The 17,849-nt window shown below is 45.7% G+C and overlaps 2 protein-coding genes across 2 annotated transcripts in view; both read right to left on the bottom strand.

Annotated features, from left to right (window-relative positions):
* The window catches only part of AKIRIN1 (akirin 1), a 216,174-nt gene that overhangs the window by 111,738 nt on the left and 86,587 nt on the right, over nucleotides 1-17,849 (bottom strand). The gene's annotated exons all lie outside the window — the stretch shown is intronic.
* Nucleotides 11,800-16,013, bottom strand: LOC138503153 (uncharacterized). Its single transcript, XM_069622677.1, has 3 exons — nucleotides 15,959-16,013; nucleotides 14,932-15,785; nucleotides 11,800-14,829 (listed from the first exon to the last, which is right to left on the bottom strand). Exons 2-3 carry the CDS (start codon nucleotides 15,100-15,102, stop codon nucleotides 12,925-12,927), a joined length of 2,076 nt encoding a protein of 691 aa, XP_069478778.1. The 5' UTR covers nucleotides 15,103-15,785; nucleotides 15,959-16,013; the 3' UTR covers nucleotides 11,800-12,924.

Here is a 17,849-nt window from a genome sequence, read left to right on the forward strand (position 1 = left end):
CCTACTGAGTTGCCATCTTTCAGAAACCACAGCTCCTGTTTCTAGCTAGTGGCGCACTGTATAACAGTTTGACCCATTTAAGATATCCTGGTCCCATGCCATAGTTGGCCAGGTCCGCCGTTAACCAGGGCCATTTGACCGAGTAGCATGTTCGATGACTGTGGAGTCGCCTAAGGTTAATTGAGATGTTCCTAATCGGGACATGTCCTGTCTGATCGGGATGTATTAACTTATTAATTACCATCAGTTCAAAGGGTTTTGCACATGGGCAACTGCCTCACTACCTCTTCTAGTCCCTCCAGGGTGATCGGGGCATCTAGCTCCTCCCTCTCCTTTGCGCTGATCTGGAGTAGTCCAATATCTTCCAATGCATCTCCCATCTCCTCACTGTTGCTTCCTTTCTCATCCCCATACAGGGTCTATAATACTATGCAAATTCCTGATTAACCCCCTTCGTGTGTCCGCTATAACTCCCATCTTCTTTCACCATCGTTCTAATTGGGAGCCTAGGGGTCTCATTTTATATAGCCATGCCAGGACTCTCCCTGGTTTGTCCCCTTCTGCATGTTGTCACTTTTTATAATTGAGGTTGCATAATCTCTCCCAGTATACTGCACATTTCGGTTGCAGGCCGAGTACCTTTTCCGTGTCTTCCTTAGTCGTACTACCCCTTTGACTCCCTTTCGGCTTCCTGTAACTCAGTCAGGATCCCATTCTGCAGTCCCTTAGACTTGGCTGTGGCGATTCCACCCACTACCACCTTGAAGGCTCCCCAGAGTGTGCCCGCTGTCCTAACACTGCCAGTTTTGATCTCAAAATAACTTATTTCCACCTCTGCACGCATGCGCCATGTGGGTATCCTTCCCCTTGGGGGTCGGTATTGCCACACTAACATCAGTGGCGAGTGGTCTGAGAGGACCCTTGCTTTGTATTCTGCATGCGTTATTTCAGTCATTAATTCATGCGTGGCAAACCCATAGTCTAATCTAGTATATATGCCCTGAGGTGCCACAGTGTGAATATCGTCTATCCCGTGGATGGCGTGCCCTCCATGCATCGTCCATAACAAAATCTGCCAATAATGACTGCAATGCCTTTGCAGCCGGAGTGGGTCTGTCTTAGTGTCTGATCTATCTATGTTTGGGTTTAACATGCAATTAAAATCCCTTCCCACAGCACAGCCCATGCCCCCCCCCCCCCCACACTCCCACTGAGTTTACCATACAGGGTTCTAAAGTACGCAGCCGTATCCTGATTAGGGGCATAATTATTTACAATACATATCTCCCTATTTTCCACCAGCCATTCCATAACCACCATCCTACCGTCTGACTCCACAGCAGAATGCAACAACTGGAACGGGACATGTGGGGCCACACATGTAATTACCCCTCGTGCGTAGGCCGAGTAGCTGCCCCTACTACAGTCCCTTTCCATTTCTTCCGTATCACTTCCAATTTTTCCTGCGTTAAATGAGTTTCTTGTAACAAGGCTATGTCCACTTTGTCTGCGCAGGTACATCATAACCTTGTTTCTTTTCAAACTATTGAGCCCCCTGACATTCCAAGTACCTATCTTAAGGTCTCCCATGGTTCATATTGTTTTTCTCGGGGTGTAGGCTCATACCCCAACTGTACACCCTCCCCAACTACAACTAACCACTGCACACAGCCCCTTCCCTCCCCCAAACCCAACCCCAACCGGTGCCCAGCTCCATCCCTGGATCAGGGTCCCCCGCGTTTGGACCTACCCTGTAACACCCAGGCCAAGGGATGGAGCACTTCATTAGTAACAAACAAAGATGTCCCTTTATTTTTACACATTGGCCCATGCATTTGCAATGTAGGCCCTGCCTTCCTGTGTCCCATGCGTCGCCCTTCAGTTCTTTTTGATCGCCAAGGTCGGTGACTAGCTAGTAACAAAGGGATATTTTAAGAGGGTAAGCTGGGGGGCTTATGTAGGAAAGTGGACTCAGGACTTATGTTAATCACTACTGTTAATTGTATGTAGTGTTCCCAGAGGGTACTGCTTACAAACTTTGCCTATGACTACAGTTATAGGGAACCCAACCTTTGGTAAAAGCTTCTACTACACAGTTTTGGTAGCGTGATGAGCAGCCAGGTTTATCTCAAGAGGGGAAATGTGAACTTTAGTGGAGACACACAGTTACAGGTATTCAAATAAACTCCAATTTATCAGTTATAAAGCCTTCAGAAGTGAGCAATAGTAACAATACTGTGCACAAGTCTTTGAATCAGACCACACCCTTTTGGGATGTCCACAGACAAAACCTACACCCACAGGTGACTTCAGTAACAAGGGTGCTGGGGACATTCATATCTTGCTGTTGGCATTCAGAATACTCTAGTTGGTAAAAGGCAAAGGTTATCAGAACACAAGAGACCACAAATATTCTTAAGCAGTGCAGATACTTTGAGTTCACTAGAAGAGTCATTAAATTCTACAGGCCAAGCCAAAGTCAATGGGCAAAAGTCTTGGATAGGATAAAACACTTCTGGTAAGTAAATGGAAGAGTCTTGGCACAAGTTCTTAGGAGTCTGATGAAAAGAATCCAATGCAAGGCCACAAGCTGATTAGACTTGCAAGTTGGGGAAGTTACAAGCACTTCCACAGTTCAACTTGTTTTACAGTACCTTGGTAAATAAGAAAAGATGCAGCTGATCTGTTCCTGTGCCGATCTCACTGTTCCTGGCCCTCAGTCGTGGGGACGAGAGGGAGGACGTTGGGGACTCATGCAATGCACTGCGACAGCCAAAGCCCGCAACGGGCAAACTTCACTTTCAGTGGCTGTTTCGTGTTTCAGCTACTGCAAATAGCAACAACGCGGTTCCTGGCCGTCAAGGTGGACTGTCCTTGCTTCTGGGCTCTCGCATTCTGCTGAGGGGGCTCAGGCTTGTTCCGTACGTCTTCATGGGAGTCTGGAGGATCTTCCAAAAGCTTTAGGCCAGCTTCAAAGTAACTCACAATCTGGTGTCCCTCTCCCTGGCTATACGGTTTCCTGCTTCGACCAGCTCCGAGATGGGTGTCCAGGTGGCTTACTGGAGTGGATTGGTCTCACCAACTCAAAAAGGGAGAAGTCATCCTTGCAGGGGCTTCTCTGTCGATGCAAACTTGGCATTTCGGCACTGCAGCAGGGCTTCACCGGGCAAACCAACGGTCCAGGAGTTAGAGCAGGAGTCCTGAGCTCTTCGGTTCTTTCGGTCAGTTGTCTGCCTTCCAAGCCAAAAGACTCGCATTTTATTCAGTTCTCCCCATTCATTCCAGCCTAGCTGTCACTCAGCCAGCCAATTACCACAGAGTGCATTGGGTCTCCTAGGAGACTAAGCACAGGGAGTTTCGGGCACCTCCCTCACTTCCTGCCTACCCCAGACACTCAAGCCAGAGGAGTTTCACTCCTGAAGCCCGCCAAAGGAGAAATGAAGAAAGACCTGGTTTGGCACGCAGAGAAAAACTCCAGAAGGACCTTTCCACAAAGAAATGGAGAAAAAAGACGGGTCATTTTGAAAAAGATGGTTCTGCCCCATTTTGAAAAAGATGGCTCCTGCGGTTTGCGTTACCGGAGCTGCGAACAGCCGCAGTAACGAAACCACTGCCACCAGCCATTCTGTGAGGAAAGGCTAACAAAAAACGTTACATGAGCATTTAGACACAGGGGATACCAAGAAACCGCTCCAGCACTATTGTAAGATAAGGTGTGCTGTAAAGTCAATTTCACGTCACTGCTCTGGGAAACAGTTTACCCCAGAGAAGGTGTTTAAACCTTGGGAAATCTAAAAGACTTCCCTGTGCCACTGCACTAAAGGTGCAGTGTGAATTGTAAAAGATGCCTATGGGTAAAAATTCACAAAAATAAAAGTGTGGGGGGAAAAAATATATATAAAAAGCTTCAAACTCTCCAGGTAAAAAATAAATCAAGTCCTCAAAAGCCAGCAAAGTTGCTGGGGGTCTCCAAGGTGGAGGGAATTAGCACATTGAGAATTTTCCCTAACTACAGAGAGTAACCCTTACTCCTACGTCCCGCCAAATGTCCTCCCTATGTGTGGGAGATTTTAAAAGCCAGGCAAATCACTGTCAACTCAAATAGTTTTATGTGCCATCTTCTCTCCAAAGGAGACCTGTGGTTGCGGTTCAGATCCAAATGAGCCTACAGCAGATGAGGTTATGGTCACTTGAGGAGCTGGAACTGAAAAGGGGAACAATCAGGTTGTGTGAGGTTCCGGCAATGGAAGTGTCCTAAAAGGGGTGTGTGCCCCTGCCCTAGGAGTCAGTATTTGATGGGTTATGAGTGAGAACATGGTTTTGTTAGAGCCTTCTAATCCTCAACTAATTCCAATCAGGGAGGGAGTCAGTCCCTTTCCAAGATGGTAAAAACACTGAGCTGATTAGATTGAAGATAAGATTCTTATGGAGGTAGTTTGGAATGTTCAGAAATGTTCTAAATTGCCTTTCATCCAGAAAAGTTAACAGGGCACAGTTTTCGGAGCTCTAGATTAAATGAATCACAAAGAATATTAGAACTAAGGACAAATTGAAGAGAACTTGTACAGAGACACTTCAGCAACTAAAGGGATAAACAGTTCATGCCAGTGAAAAGACTTAATTCTTTGTAAAACATAAGTCTAAACGTTTTAAGCAATATGACATGCATTACTTACCATAAAAGCATTTGAAGGTTGTATCTCCTTAGATTCACATGCTGTGCATAGTCCGACATCCAGTGGTAACCGCAGATTATTGCATCTCGTCTTTTGAGAATCGAAAGGGGGCGTCAACATGTGTGTGCCTGTAACACTATCCCTACGTGACGCGTAGTGTACCCAAGATCCCTCCGTGTCGAGGTCCCTCCAATTGTATTTTTTTCTGCCAAGAGGGTGCCTATGACAGTTGAGTCCAGAAAAGAACGTAGTAAGACTGGGTGGGCGCACGTGAATCTAAGCAGATACAACCATCAAATGCTTTTACGGTAAGTAATGCATGTCTTCTGATGGTTTGTCAATCTGTTTAGAATCACATGCTGTGCATAGATTAGCGAGCAGTAACCGGAGATGGAGGTGGGTTGTGAGAATGAACAGTAGTGAAAAGATGTCTTAGTACTGCCTGACCCACCTGAGAATCAGACCTAGAGTGTGTGTCTAGGCAATCGTGTTTCGCAAAGGTGTGTACAGAACTCCAGGTTGCCGCTTTGCAAATGGACTCGAGAGGAACATTTGCAGTGAATGCTATGGACGCCCCAGTGCCTTGAGTGGAATGTGCTCTAGGCTTGAAGGATAGTTCTCTTCACAAGATGGTAGCAGAGTAATGCAATTAACAATCCATCTAGAAATAGTGGATTTGGAGACTGCATCTCCTTTTCCCGTGGCCAATGACACGAAAACTGATTAGTTTTCCTTAGTGGACAAGTTTTCCATATAAAACATGACAGCTCTGCGTACATCCAGTGTGAACAGGGTTCTTTCCCGCAGGCTTGAGGGATTCGGAAAGAACGTTGGTAGCTCCATTGACTGGTTCACATGGAACTTGGAAATTAATTTAGGCGCAAATCAAGGGTGAGTGCGCAAAAACACTGTAGTGTGAACTACTACGAAGGGATCTAGAATAGATAGTGCCTGCAGTTTACTTACCCTCCCAATGGAGGGGAGTGCTATTAAAAAATGCAATCTTGAGGGTGAGTTTCTTAAGACTTGCTTTATGCATGGACTCAAGTCTAGTTAACACCACATTTAGGTCCCATCCGGGAGCCGGGTTGGAAATGGGAGGGTGAATTACCCCTTCCATGAAAGCCTTAATTACTGGTATCTTCCACCATGACACTCTGTTGAGATGTTGTATATGCTGAAAGTGCTGCTAGGTGCATTTGAGTTGAAGTCTAGGCCCGAGTCGAGTTAGGTATAGGACAATGTGAGTGGGAGAACAGTCGATAGGGTTGATGCTCTTTGAGTTATACCATGACAAGCCTTTTCCTTTTACTAGCATAGCAGAATCTAGTGTTAGGTTTCCTCGCTTCCCTGAGACTGTCCATACATCTGAGGGAGTTGCAGGTGCCTAAACTCCGATCTCAGGAGCCAGACCACTAAGTTCAATGTGTGCGGGCATGGGTGAAGTGTCTGTCTTGCAGCATGTTGTACGGGCAAGGCAGTTTGACTGGTTCTTGGTGCATTTTGTGCATGATCTTGTTGAGAAGGGGAGTCTGGGAGAAGCGTAGACGAATTTCCCTGACCATGTTATCCAGAGCCTGTTCCCCTTGGATTGGTTCTGGGGGTATCTGGAGGCGTAATCTTGACATTGGGTGTTCTCCAGGAACAGATTGGTCTCTGGAAAAACCCATTGTGCGAAAACATTGGCGACGATGTCTCCGTGTAATCGCCATTCGTACTCCCTGGACAATGGAAAGTATCTGAGTATGTCTGCCAGAAGATTGAGTTCCCCTGGAACATGAGATAAAACAGGTTGCGTTTGAGAGCCCACTTCCAAATGTTCTGGGACAGTTTGGACAGCCCTGGAGAATGAGTGCCTCCCTGCTTGTTCAGATAGTACATGGCTGTGGTGCTGTCTGTAAGAATTAGTATAGCCTTTCCTGTAGTTGTGTTTCGACCGCCTTCAGTGCCTTGAACAGTGCCAGCAGGCTTATGTGGTTGGACGCTATGTCTGGGGACCACAGTCCGCTGGCTGTCTGCTAGAGCAGGTGGGCTCTCCGCCTTGTGAGGGAGGCATCCGTAGTCAGAGTGGCTTCCACTGCGGGGGTTATGAAGGCTTTCCCTTTCAAGAGGTTTTCCCTCCACCACCACAGCGAGAGCACTAGGGCCGGCGAGACCACTACTAAATCGCCCAACTGTCCGTTGGCCTGACACCACTGGTTGCTTAGCCAATCTTGCATTGGGCGCAGGTGCGCGTGAGGAACCAAGTAGATCCATGACGCTATCATTGCCAGTGGACGCATAGCCTTGCGTACCGTTACCTTTCGACTGGCTACATAGTTAACAGCATGTTTTGAACTCTCGTGTTGGAGGGGAAGACGAGGCTGTCCTTTGTTCGAATTCGAGCCCCTAGGAATTGTTTGACTGGGGTCTAGGCTGGATTTCTTCTCGATGGAGAAGCCCAGGCTGAATAAAAGATCCATCGTCTTTTGGATATTTGACCAGCATGTTTCGTAGGAGTCCTGTTATGAGCCAGTGGTAAAGAAACTTGAATGGATTGCCTGCAAGGTGTGCTGCAGTTACTGCTAGTACGTTCGTAAATACCCTTGGCGCAGATGCTATGCCAAAGTGTAGTACCTTGAACTGATAATGTTTGTCCTTTATCATAAACCTGAGGTACTTTCGGTGCGCAGTCAACATCGAAATATTAAAGTATGCATCTTTCATATCCAGAGTTGCCATGTAATCCCCCTGTGTGAGCAGAGGAATTACTTCCTGCAGGGTGACCATGCAAAATTTCTGTGGTTTGACAAACTTGTTTGCTGGGCGCAGATCTAGACCAGAACGGATGGTTAGATCCGTTTTGGGTACAAGGCAGTACACTGAATAAATGCCCTCTTTTACCTGTGATAGAGGTACGATCTCTGACTCCTTTTTGTTCCAGTATCTCGACTTCTTGAAGTAGTATACCAAGATGTCCTGGTGTTAGACTTTGGGGATTGGTTGAACTCTACACAGTACCCCTGGGCTATGGTTTTTAGTACCCACTGGTCCGTGGTTATTCCATCCCATGCTGTCAGGTTGGAGTGACATATTCTTTACATACAGTATATACTCATTTACATTGGGTCAGGGGAGACATTTAGTATAGAAAGGTTTTAGGAAGTTATTATGGGTTATATTTTTTAAACGGCCAATTTTGCCCTTTACCTTCATTGCAGTCTATGGAAATTGCCCCAAGCCAAGATGGAGGTTCTCAGTCTAAATTCTAATTGGCTGGAGATTGTTTATAGGGAGGACAATGAACATTCTAAACTGCCTTTCATCGTCCTTGCCCAGCTGAGAGGTTGTGTGCCTTGTAGCTTCTGCTTAACTTGGTCAAGGGTGACAAGTTTCTAGCAGGTGAGCGGAAAATCTGAAAGTATAACAGGAGTCGTGTATGGAGTTTGGTGGAGACACAGGACAGGAGTCAGAAACTTCCAATTTTCTGAGAAAAGAAGTTTAAGTCTCAATCACAAGATAAGTGACTTTCCAGTTTTGTTCAACTTTGTAAAAAGGTTATATTTAGTTAGGGGATTGAAATTGCAAATCTGTATCTAAAAAGATTGAAGCGTGTACGTTTGTTTTTATCGCTACGTGTCAATTCAAACTAGCGCGTGAGTTTTTCCCGTTACTTTGAGCCCGCGCGTGTGTCTCTGCGCGTGAGTGAAGCGCGAGCGTGAACTTTGGACTCTCGTTTACTGTTAGTTTACGCGAGGGTTTTTTCTGCGTGATAAAATAAAGCGTGTGTGCTTTTTCCCGCGATTTGGTTTTTTGCACGTGTGCGTATTTCCCACGACTTGGAGAAAAGCGCGTGTGATTTTTTCCTGCGGTTTTGGATTTTAGCGCGTGTGCTGGCTTTCCACGTGTAGATTCCATCACAAGTAAAAAATTCGTTCGAGTAAGACACTCTACAAAGAAAATATTAAAAACAAATACAAGAACTTAAAAACTTCCTTAAACTTATTTGAAGACCTTGTTCAAGAATCTTCGGGTTGAGCAGACTAACTACAAAGTTAAATTACATTCATGGACCTACTGAGAAGGCTGAATGATCTATAAGATTCTGGTCCACAAGTAAGGAAGTCTTGTCTGCTTATCACTTCTCTGGCCAATCTGAAGAGAAGTACCAGGTATGGTTTTTAAACTATTTTGGTAAAGGATAGAGAGTTTAAGGTTAGTATAGTAACCCATGAGTAATGCGGTGTATTGCATGTTTATGTTTTAACTACAGGTGAAGAACCAGCGAGTTGATAGCTTCCAGCCTGGTGTTTGTTTCTTTGTCCCTTGCCCCTTTCCCCTGAAGGTGAGGTAAACTGAGCAGTTCTATATATGTCAGCTCAGAGTGCCACATTTTGGGTGGATTGTTGGGGGTTCAGCAGCTTCTGCAGACACCAGGTTCTCAGCAGGACACATGCTTTCAGAAATGATGTCAGCCGGCCCCCGACCGGAGAGGCATGGGAGGGGACCCGAATCTTCGAGTCATTTGGAGCCTGAGGCAGGAGAACCTCTGGGGGTCGGGTTCCTGCCTCTTCGCTTACCACGCTGCTGTCCCCTTTGGGGGGTACGGGGTATTGCAAGTATCGGTTCCCTGTGGAGAGTTCGTTTCCTGAAGGGTATTGTTGGCGAGTGGAGCGTTGGCCACGAAAAAAACCTGTTTCCAAATTCTCGCCTTGTGGAAGGTCCGAGTAATTTGGTCCAACCTCTTTAGGGTTTCATGTTCTTTTTTCACAGTCTCCAAGGCCTCATCAACGCCTTCCCAAACAAGTTGAATTCCTCCACTGGTTTGTTTACAAGAGACGCTTGTGTTTCAGGTTTAAACCCTGAATTACGGAGCCACGCATGTCTTTAGGAGAATGCCTTGAGCAAGGGATCGGCTGGCTGTCTCGGCAGAATCCAAAGTGTTCTTTAAAATACTTTAGTTAACTTGCCTACCTTCAGAGACTGGAAAGTAGGCGGGTCCGTAGAGGTTCTGGAGTAGGCCTTCTTGTATTAAAGTCCATTGCGCATCTGCGTAACTAGCCAATAGAATAGTGTTATTGGCGATACGCGTGGAGTACGCTGCCGCCGTGGTAACCCTCTTACCCAGGGCATAAAGTCTTTTCCCTTCTTTGTCAGGGGAAGCCTTGCCTGTTGATAAAGGAACCCCTGCTCTTTTCCTTGTGGTAGTGACTACCAAAGAATCCTGGATGGAAGGACGTCTAATAGGAGGGTATGATGGAGAGGGGCGGAAAAGTTATTCAATTCTTGGTTTACACCCCTCGTAAGATGCGGTGTAGACAAAGAAGGAGCAAAGCGTTTAATTGAATTGAGTAGAGGGATGGCTTGGCTGGTTGGCGGCTTCTCTGAGTATATCCTCAACGAAGTCACCTTCAGGTGCTGTCTCTTCAGTGGCAATCTTAAAATGATCAGCTGATTTATGTAGCATTACATTAAATGTTAGTTGATCAATAGAAGGATTTCTTGTAGGGGTATTCTGAGAGTCCAATATGATATATATGGCATTTGTAACTCGCCTATACACAAGTGTTTCAAGGCGCGACGAGGCAGGGAAGGGGGGGGGGGTGGGGGGACAAGGGGAAGACCGACAACGATCCTACTAGGCCAGGTGTCATTCAGATCCCACAGGGGTAGGGGGAAGGGAGAAAGTGCATGGGGAAGGGGAGGGGGGCGTTAGTGCAGTACAAGGTAAGCAGAATAAAATAAAGGGCCAGCTGGTGGCAAGTACAAGGTAAGTGCAGACAAGTGCTGGGAAAGGGGGGGCTGTAGGGATACAGAGACAGTCCCGGAGTGCAGGGGTTGCCAGGGAGGCAGTGCAAGTGGAGAGTGGCTGGGCCCGGGACCGAGGTCGGTGAGAGTGGGCCAGTTGCAGATTCGGTGCAGTTTCAGCGAAGAATTAGCAGGAGAGAGGGAGAGAGAAAGCAGCAGCAAAGCGGAAGGTTTTGAAGTGCTTCCGGAACCGGAGATGGTTCTCCAAGTTTAAAGGATAGTTCCGGGAATTTTTTTTTATTGTCCCTAGGGGTCGGCCATGTGTTTGTAAGCATAAATCGGTAGATCGTAGAAAACTTTCCTATGGACCTTACCCGACTTTTCGCCCATTAAAGCACTCGAAATCAGCCTCCATTTTGTGATAATCCTATCATTTCGCCCCATCGACCTGGCTCACCTGCCATTTCGGCACTAAATCAATTCCCCCGCCCCTGAGCCTGACATTATCAAAACATTCATATTCCCCGCCTCTCCCCGTGACGTTACTGTGCTGCGTAGGCAAACGCGCCCAGGCGTCTTCTACGCGACTCCACACAGACCCCGGAAATCAACACAGATCAGCTCACAAAACAGCGCGCCACAATTCGGAATATGAAACTGTACTTTGAAATCAAACCGCAAGATTGTAAATGTGGTAAAGTACATTTATTTGACATCAAATGTTTATAGAATATTCAGCGTTTTGCATTTTTATTTGCTCTCGATCCAAATTAGTGCGTCTTGAGGCAAGCAATGTCCGTGTGCAGTACACCGGGTCTTAGAGCATCTCACAATACAGCGTCACAATTCGGAATGTGAAACCGTGGTTTAAAAGCAAACGGCAAGATTGTACATTTGGCAAAGTACATTTATTGGACATCAAATGTTTATAGAATATTCAGCGATTTGCATTTTTATTTGCTCTCGATCCAAATTAGTGCGTCTTGAGGGAAGCAATGTCCGTGTGAAGTACACCGGGTGTTGGTTTACGATAACAATAAGCTCTTCGGTCGCACTGATAATCGCATGGCTGTTCCAACAACGAGGCACTAGGCCACCACAACGGTAGGCATGTTGCATCTAACCGTTAGTACCGCGTAAGGGCATACTTGTACTTGGCGATCGTCCCATAAAATGGTCAGGGTGGTAACGTTGTTCACGCGGAGAAGCAACTGGCGGCTGTAGAAGCCGTCCACCGGTGTCTGGTACTCGTGACACAGACAGTAGTGAACGACGTACCTAAAAACATAAAAAATGAAATTAGTTTCACCATCGGATCCTTATTAAAATTATTCATTTCATAGTTATGACAGCGCTACTGGGTGTACACAAGTGTTTAAAGGCGTGGCGAGGCAGGGAGGGGGTGGGGGGGAGGGGAGTACAAGGTAAGTAGCATAAAATAATAAATAAATAGGGCCAGCTGGTGGCAAGTGCAAGGTAAGTGCAGAACAAGTGCTGGGAAGGGGGGGGCTGTACGATACTGAGACAGTCCCCCAGTGCAGGGGTTTGACAGGGAGGCAGTGCAGGTGGAGAGTGGAAGGGCCCAGGACCGAGGTCGCAGACAGTGGACCAGTTGTAGCAGGGGAGAGGGAGAGAGAAAGCAGAAGCAAAGTCGAAGGTTTTGAGGTGCTTCCGTAAACGGAGATGGTTCTCAAGAAAGGGTAGAAAACAATATGCCACATAGAACGAACAAGTACAACTGAACCCGTCTATAAAGCCACTGTATAGTAATTAAATTGCGGTATAAACTCATCAAAAGTTACTTACATTACATTTGCATTTTCCATTTTCTCTCTGTGTAGGGCAGAACCGAAAAACCACTCCTTCTATGCCGAGGTTACTTATTCTAATGAACGTGGCTCATCGTTTCGTTTCTGAAATTTTATTCATTATCTTTTCTTAGTCTTTCGGGATGGTCCCGGCCTGTCAAGGTCAAATCACAATAGAACCTTATACTGGGTCGTGGGCCGTTCCGCCACCCGAGCAAAACATCAAAGCAGCTGACCTTCACTGTGAGCGAGCAGACATTTCTAGTTTGCTAGCTACAGTTAGTGTAAGGGCATCTTGTCTGCGTGCCTTTTTTTTTTTTTACTGTCCCTATGGGTCGGCAATGTGTTTGTAATACGGAAACATTCTATAATTTTTGTAAAAATGATTTATATTACTGTTTGGTTAATTTAATGCGCAAATCAACAAGGTTCGAGAGACACATTGCATGTACACTGAGCAATGACTTTTATTTACACCTAATACATAGCTACACATATGCAATGGGCCTGCAACATGAGGAGACTTGAGAGCAAAGTCACAGGTGACACACGGGTGGTTCGCACTACTGCACGGTGAAGGGAGGGGCGAGGGTGGAGAGACACATTGCATGTACACTGAGCAATGACTTTTATTTACACCTAATACATAGCTACACGTATGCAATGGGCCTGCAACATGAGGAGATTCGAGAGAACAGACAATCAAATTACAATCATTTAAACCGTGATGTGTATTTCTCAATGAGCTCTGCTTTAGGTGGACATGGAACAGAGGCAATGTTGGGTGGCAATGCAGTTGTCCCCTGCATAGGTTCGTTCAACACTCCATGTATGTGCCTATCGAGGACATCTACGATAAGTCTCTCAATAAACTCATATTGCATATCCTCAAACACTGGTTTGATCACCCATTGTTTACTTCTTTTAGTGAAGGCCTTATTGTAGCGAAGCTTCCCTAAAGTTCCGGTCGTCCTACTTTGTTGACGGCCAACATTGTGGTTATGTGCCAAGACCGCTAGAAGAGTCCGATTGATCATGCCTTCCATGCCAAAATGCAACCTTTTGGGCCTGTACTTTAGGCACATATTGTGGAACACCTCCAAATCTCCTGTGTGGCAGAATTCCGTGAGTCCCCTCAAATCTCTTGTTATAGCTTTATCAAATACAATCTTTTCAATGGCCTTGTGAGTGGGTGATGAAGGAATCAACCACTTCTTCTTCCGTGCCTCCTCTGTGGACAAATGGCCATGTTCACATTTGTGGAAATGTTCATTGGTCGACCATCGATGTACGTTGCTGCAGTGCAACATTACTGACCGCCATTTTTCCAGTAGAATTTCCAACGACCCTTCGCATGTTTTTGAACTCCACCAAAGATGGTTGCTGATTGACTTGGACCACTGCGAAATACCTTGCGTATTTTTTTTTTTTCCTGCAGCCGACAATTTCTTATTGATTGTTTTTGCAAGATGCCATACGTCAAATTGGTGATTTATATTTTTGTACTCTTCTCTCATTGTCTTGGCAATTGAAACGTGTCTGTCCGTGGCTATCAGGTCGATCACCATTCCCCGCGATTGTAGTTCTTGCAATGATGCTACAAAGCCAACTTTCTCCATGGCCACTGAGGATGTACTTTGTGACACCTGCACGACCACCGAACTCACAATTTTCTTACTTTCCATGTCCTGAAAGTGGTAGGTGCAGTACTTGGCTGAAAATCCTGGGCTGTCGCACTGTCCATCACCGGCTAGCCTGAAGCGTTTGCCCGCGAATGTACTTTCCATTGACATTTTTTCCATTCTCCATGCTTCGCTGATGGCTGGAAATAGATAATCGGTTTGGTATTTGTAGAACTGAGTTTTCGCAATGAAATGGATTCCCACAAACTGAAAGAAATACTGTAACTTTTTAAAACTTGAACCACTAAAAAGTGCGGCCGCTGCACAAAGTAGATTGCCTGCTGGCAGTTGCCCCAGCATGGGTTGTGCAGACCATGAGAACGGATGATATTGTGTACAGGTGGCATGTATTTTAAGGTTAGTGCCTCGAATTGCACGAGTCACATTAATCAATGGCTCCCCACATACTTCTCCACCAACCCAATGCCCACATTTCATCATCATAATAATATCCATCAAACAGCTATCGAATACAATGAATTTGGCCTCCTTCCTTATACTGTCACTCTGCATCCCAGCTGGTTCGGCCTGTAACGTTGAGGACATGTCACTCACATGAAAGGTACAATCTCTGATATCGTCTTCCGCTATGCTGAGTGATATTGATGGTGTTTCATTGTCGTCCATTTCACTCTCTTCTGCAACAACTGTTCCTTGGCCGGAAATGGGAGAAAAAAACAATGTTTTCAACTTTCTCGCCCTCTTATTTTTTGCGGGTGTGGATTCTGTGAATTGATCTCCGACTGCATCCAAACTACCAGGAGGACATTCACTATCAATGGCTGGTGGTGGTATAGCTCCGTTGTCAATCAATTCATATTCTTCCCATTGGCACGATGCATCTCCAGTCTGAAGTCCCTGCCAAAAGGTTTGACAAGCAACATCTCTCGTTCGCTTCACTGTCTGTGTAGATCGAGTTCTTACACCCACTCGCAACTAGAGGACAGAATAGAAAAGGGATGTTCAGTTTAAACACAACTTACAGTATTGAACTATTGACAGTGAAAGACAACATAATATAGTGAACAGGACACTAACCTTCTTTTGCTTTCTTTTCTTTGAAACTTTCTTGCCTCGAACTTCAACATCTGGACGCTGTTGCTCCGACTCGTGTGTGCAGGTCTCCACTTCCTCTCGCGCTGCAACGACTATATTTTCATGATAAGCACATCCATCACTCACTGATGCTCCATCGACTCCCTGAAACATAGAACTTTCATTAGTATGTATAATAATATTGAAAACACAAAATGTACTTGGGGACCAATACCCATACGTACATCTCAATAGCAAAACACCAATGAACGCATTGTGTAGAACATTCAAACGACAATAGTTCACGCATTGTTGATCTAGTTAGATGGAACTGTCAAGATCCATACCTCGGGCTCCGCATAGACTTCCATTGATGATATTATTGAAGATGACGCTTCAGCAACTCCCTGAAACACAGTAATTGCATTAGTATGGTTTTCTATTTTGTTAAAAAGAACATAAACTTTGTGCAGGCGTCAACGGCTCATCTAAATAGTCCTGCACAATCTTTGATGAGTTGTCTAAAATAAAGAATGGATATCTAAATATGATTCGATTTGCTCCATCGTTGGAAGTGTCACCACCCAGAGATCTGCATCAACTACTAGGGGTGATGTTCTTGTAGAAGAAGCTCCGTCAGCTCCCTGAAACATAGTACTTGCGTTAATAAAGAAGGAAGTATAGCGGATGTAATCACGTCATATGATCTCGCTTGATCGAACTGTCAGTATCCATACCTCGAAATGCATAAGAACATCAAGGGACGCTGTAACTGCGGTGCACACTTCTGCAAGCTGTTGCGCCGACCCGTAACTGCATGCTCCCCCTTCTTCTTGGACTAATGCTCCATCGACTCCCTGAAACATAGGACTTTCATTAGTAATGAACACAATATTGAAAAAAGAAGACACATAGGAGGGCGACGACAGAAGGACATGGCTAAAAACGAAAGAAACATTGTGTGTAACAATCACGCTACAAGAATGCAAGATCTGATGATCTCCATCGATGGAACTGTCCGGAAACGTACCTCGAGCATCTGAGTGACATCTACGGTTGTCGTCAATGCGTTGGACTCCTCAGCATCTCCCTGAAAGGCAGTACTTGCATTATTTTGGATAACAATAATTATAACTGAAAACAAAGACTAGAGGACGAGTACTGTGGTGTACCATTAGGTAAAATAATTACACGATAAATTAAAACTATTGATTTACATGCCTAAAACAAGTCAGTGGCAGAATAGCTAAGTAAGATTACCCGATAGGCGCTTGAAGTGGCTGATGACTGCAATAACGACACGGATGGAGAATCTTCCGCCTTCATATTGAGTGGAGACATAAATGGGGAAATTATGGTTAGCTAATGCTACTCACACTACCGCAAGGCCGAGAGCTAAATCCGTAAACTTGACTCACCAGTGGAGGGATGTGGACGAATAGAGTGGGGATAGCGGTTGAGAGCAATTTTCGCCTCGCTCGCGGTGTTTTCTTCTTTATTAGCAATGATGTGGAGTACATGTCTGGGCTAAAGTGCCTGCTGCAGATGCGGTATCGATCACCCCTCTTGTCTGCAAAGACTTCTAGGACTCTACTTTCTAGCTCAGACGGTGGATATCCGCAATATCGGACCCATTCTCTTATCTGATCTATTGTCTTAGGGAAAACATGCATTATAGTACCTTCAGATTTATTATGGGTCTTCGAAGGGCAACCGCCAATGGAACAGGCAGGCATTGTGGAAAGTTCTGAAAAGTAAAGATCAACAATTCTCTATGAATACCAATGTGTTAAAAAATTAAATGACACATGATAAGTATTTCAATAACTTTAAAAAAATAGAAAAATATAATTTGACTAAACTCAGAACATGTGACTAGTTCCTTGCATGTACTGTCGTGAACGAAAAGAAAACATGGATGCAATTTGATGACTACTAGCAAATAGATATAAATTAAAAAATTGGACGCAAAATGATTATGGTACATGGCCTTACCTTGACGAACAAACAGTTAGATGCAGGGATCAGAGTAGTTTCTTGTCGTAGAACAGGGAGCAGTTCACAGGTTGCACACTGACGAGTTTGCTCAAAGTGGTCACGGAAGTTCACAGAGACGAAGAGCAGATAACCAGCACCTTCACGGGTTGACTAGCAAAGCGCAAAGAAGTTCTCATTAGAAATATGAAGTGGGTTATAAAGAATTCGAAACAGGGGTGTGTTTTTGAATGAATGACGTGTATTGCAGGGGGGCGTCCAGCGCGAGGGGGGATGCTTGGCAGGAGACACGGGGTCTGGAGGTAGACATGGGAACAACAGCCCATGCTCTATAGACCACTTTGAAGTGTACATGGTCTTTGGCACCTCTTGGTCTTTATCGCTCCCTGACAGCTCCACTTGCCGGCAGCACAAGTACCCCGGTGCGAACTGCCTTTGATAGGGCGGGGGGTGGATTGGGGCGGTGGTCGTGCAGACAAGACACAGGAAGACTCGTGAATGCAGACACACTTATGTGGATTGCAGGGGGGCGTCCAGCGCGAGGGGGGATGCTTGGCAGGAGACACGGGGTCTGGAGGTAGACATGGGAACAACAGCCCATGCTCTATAGACCACTTTGAAGTGTACATGGTCTTTGGCACCTCTTGGTCTTTATCGCTCCCTGACAGCTCCACTTGCCGGCAGCACAAGTACCCCGGTGCGAACAGCCTTTGATAGGGCGGGGGGGTGGATTGGGGCGGTGGTCGTGCAGACAACACCCGTTTGCCGCAGGGCCTCACCAAGGAGAGGCCATCTAACTGAATGTAAGAGGATGGCTGCAGGATCTACTACATGGAAGGCAGGGGGGTGAGTTTATAAATACCTCACCCTCCCAGGAGAATATATGGGGGTCATCTCTGTACCCGGTGCCCAAAAAGAGGATTTAT

Source organism: Ambystoma mexicanum, chromosome 11 (assembly GCF_040938575.1).
Source record: "Ambystoma mexicanum isolate Mex_15411 chromosome 11, UKY_AmexF1_1, whole genome shotgun sequence".
Lineage (NCBI taxonomy): Eukaryota > Metazoa > Chordata > Amphibia > Caudata > Ambystomatidae > Ambystoma > Ambystoma mexicanum.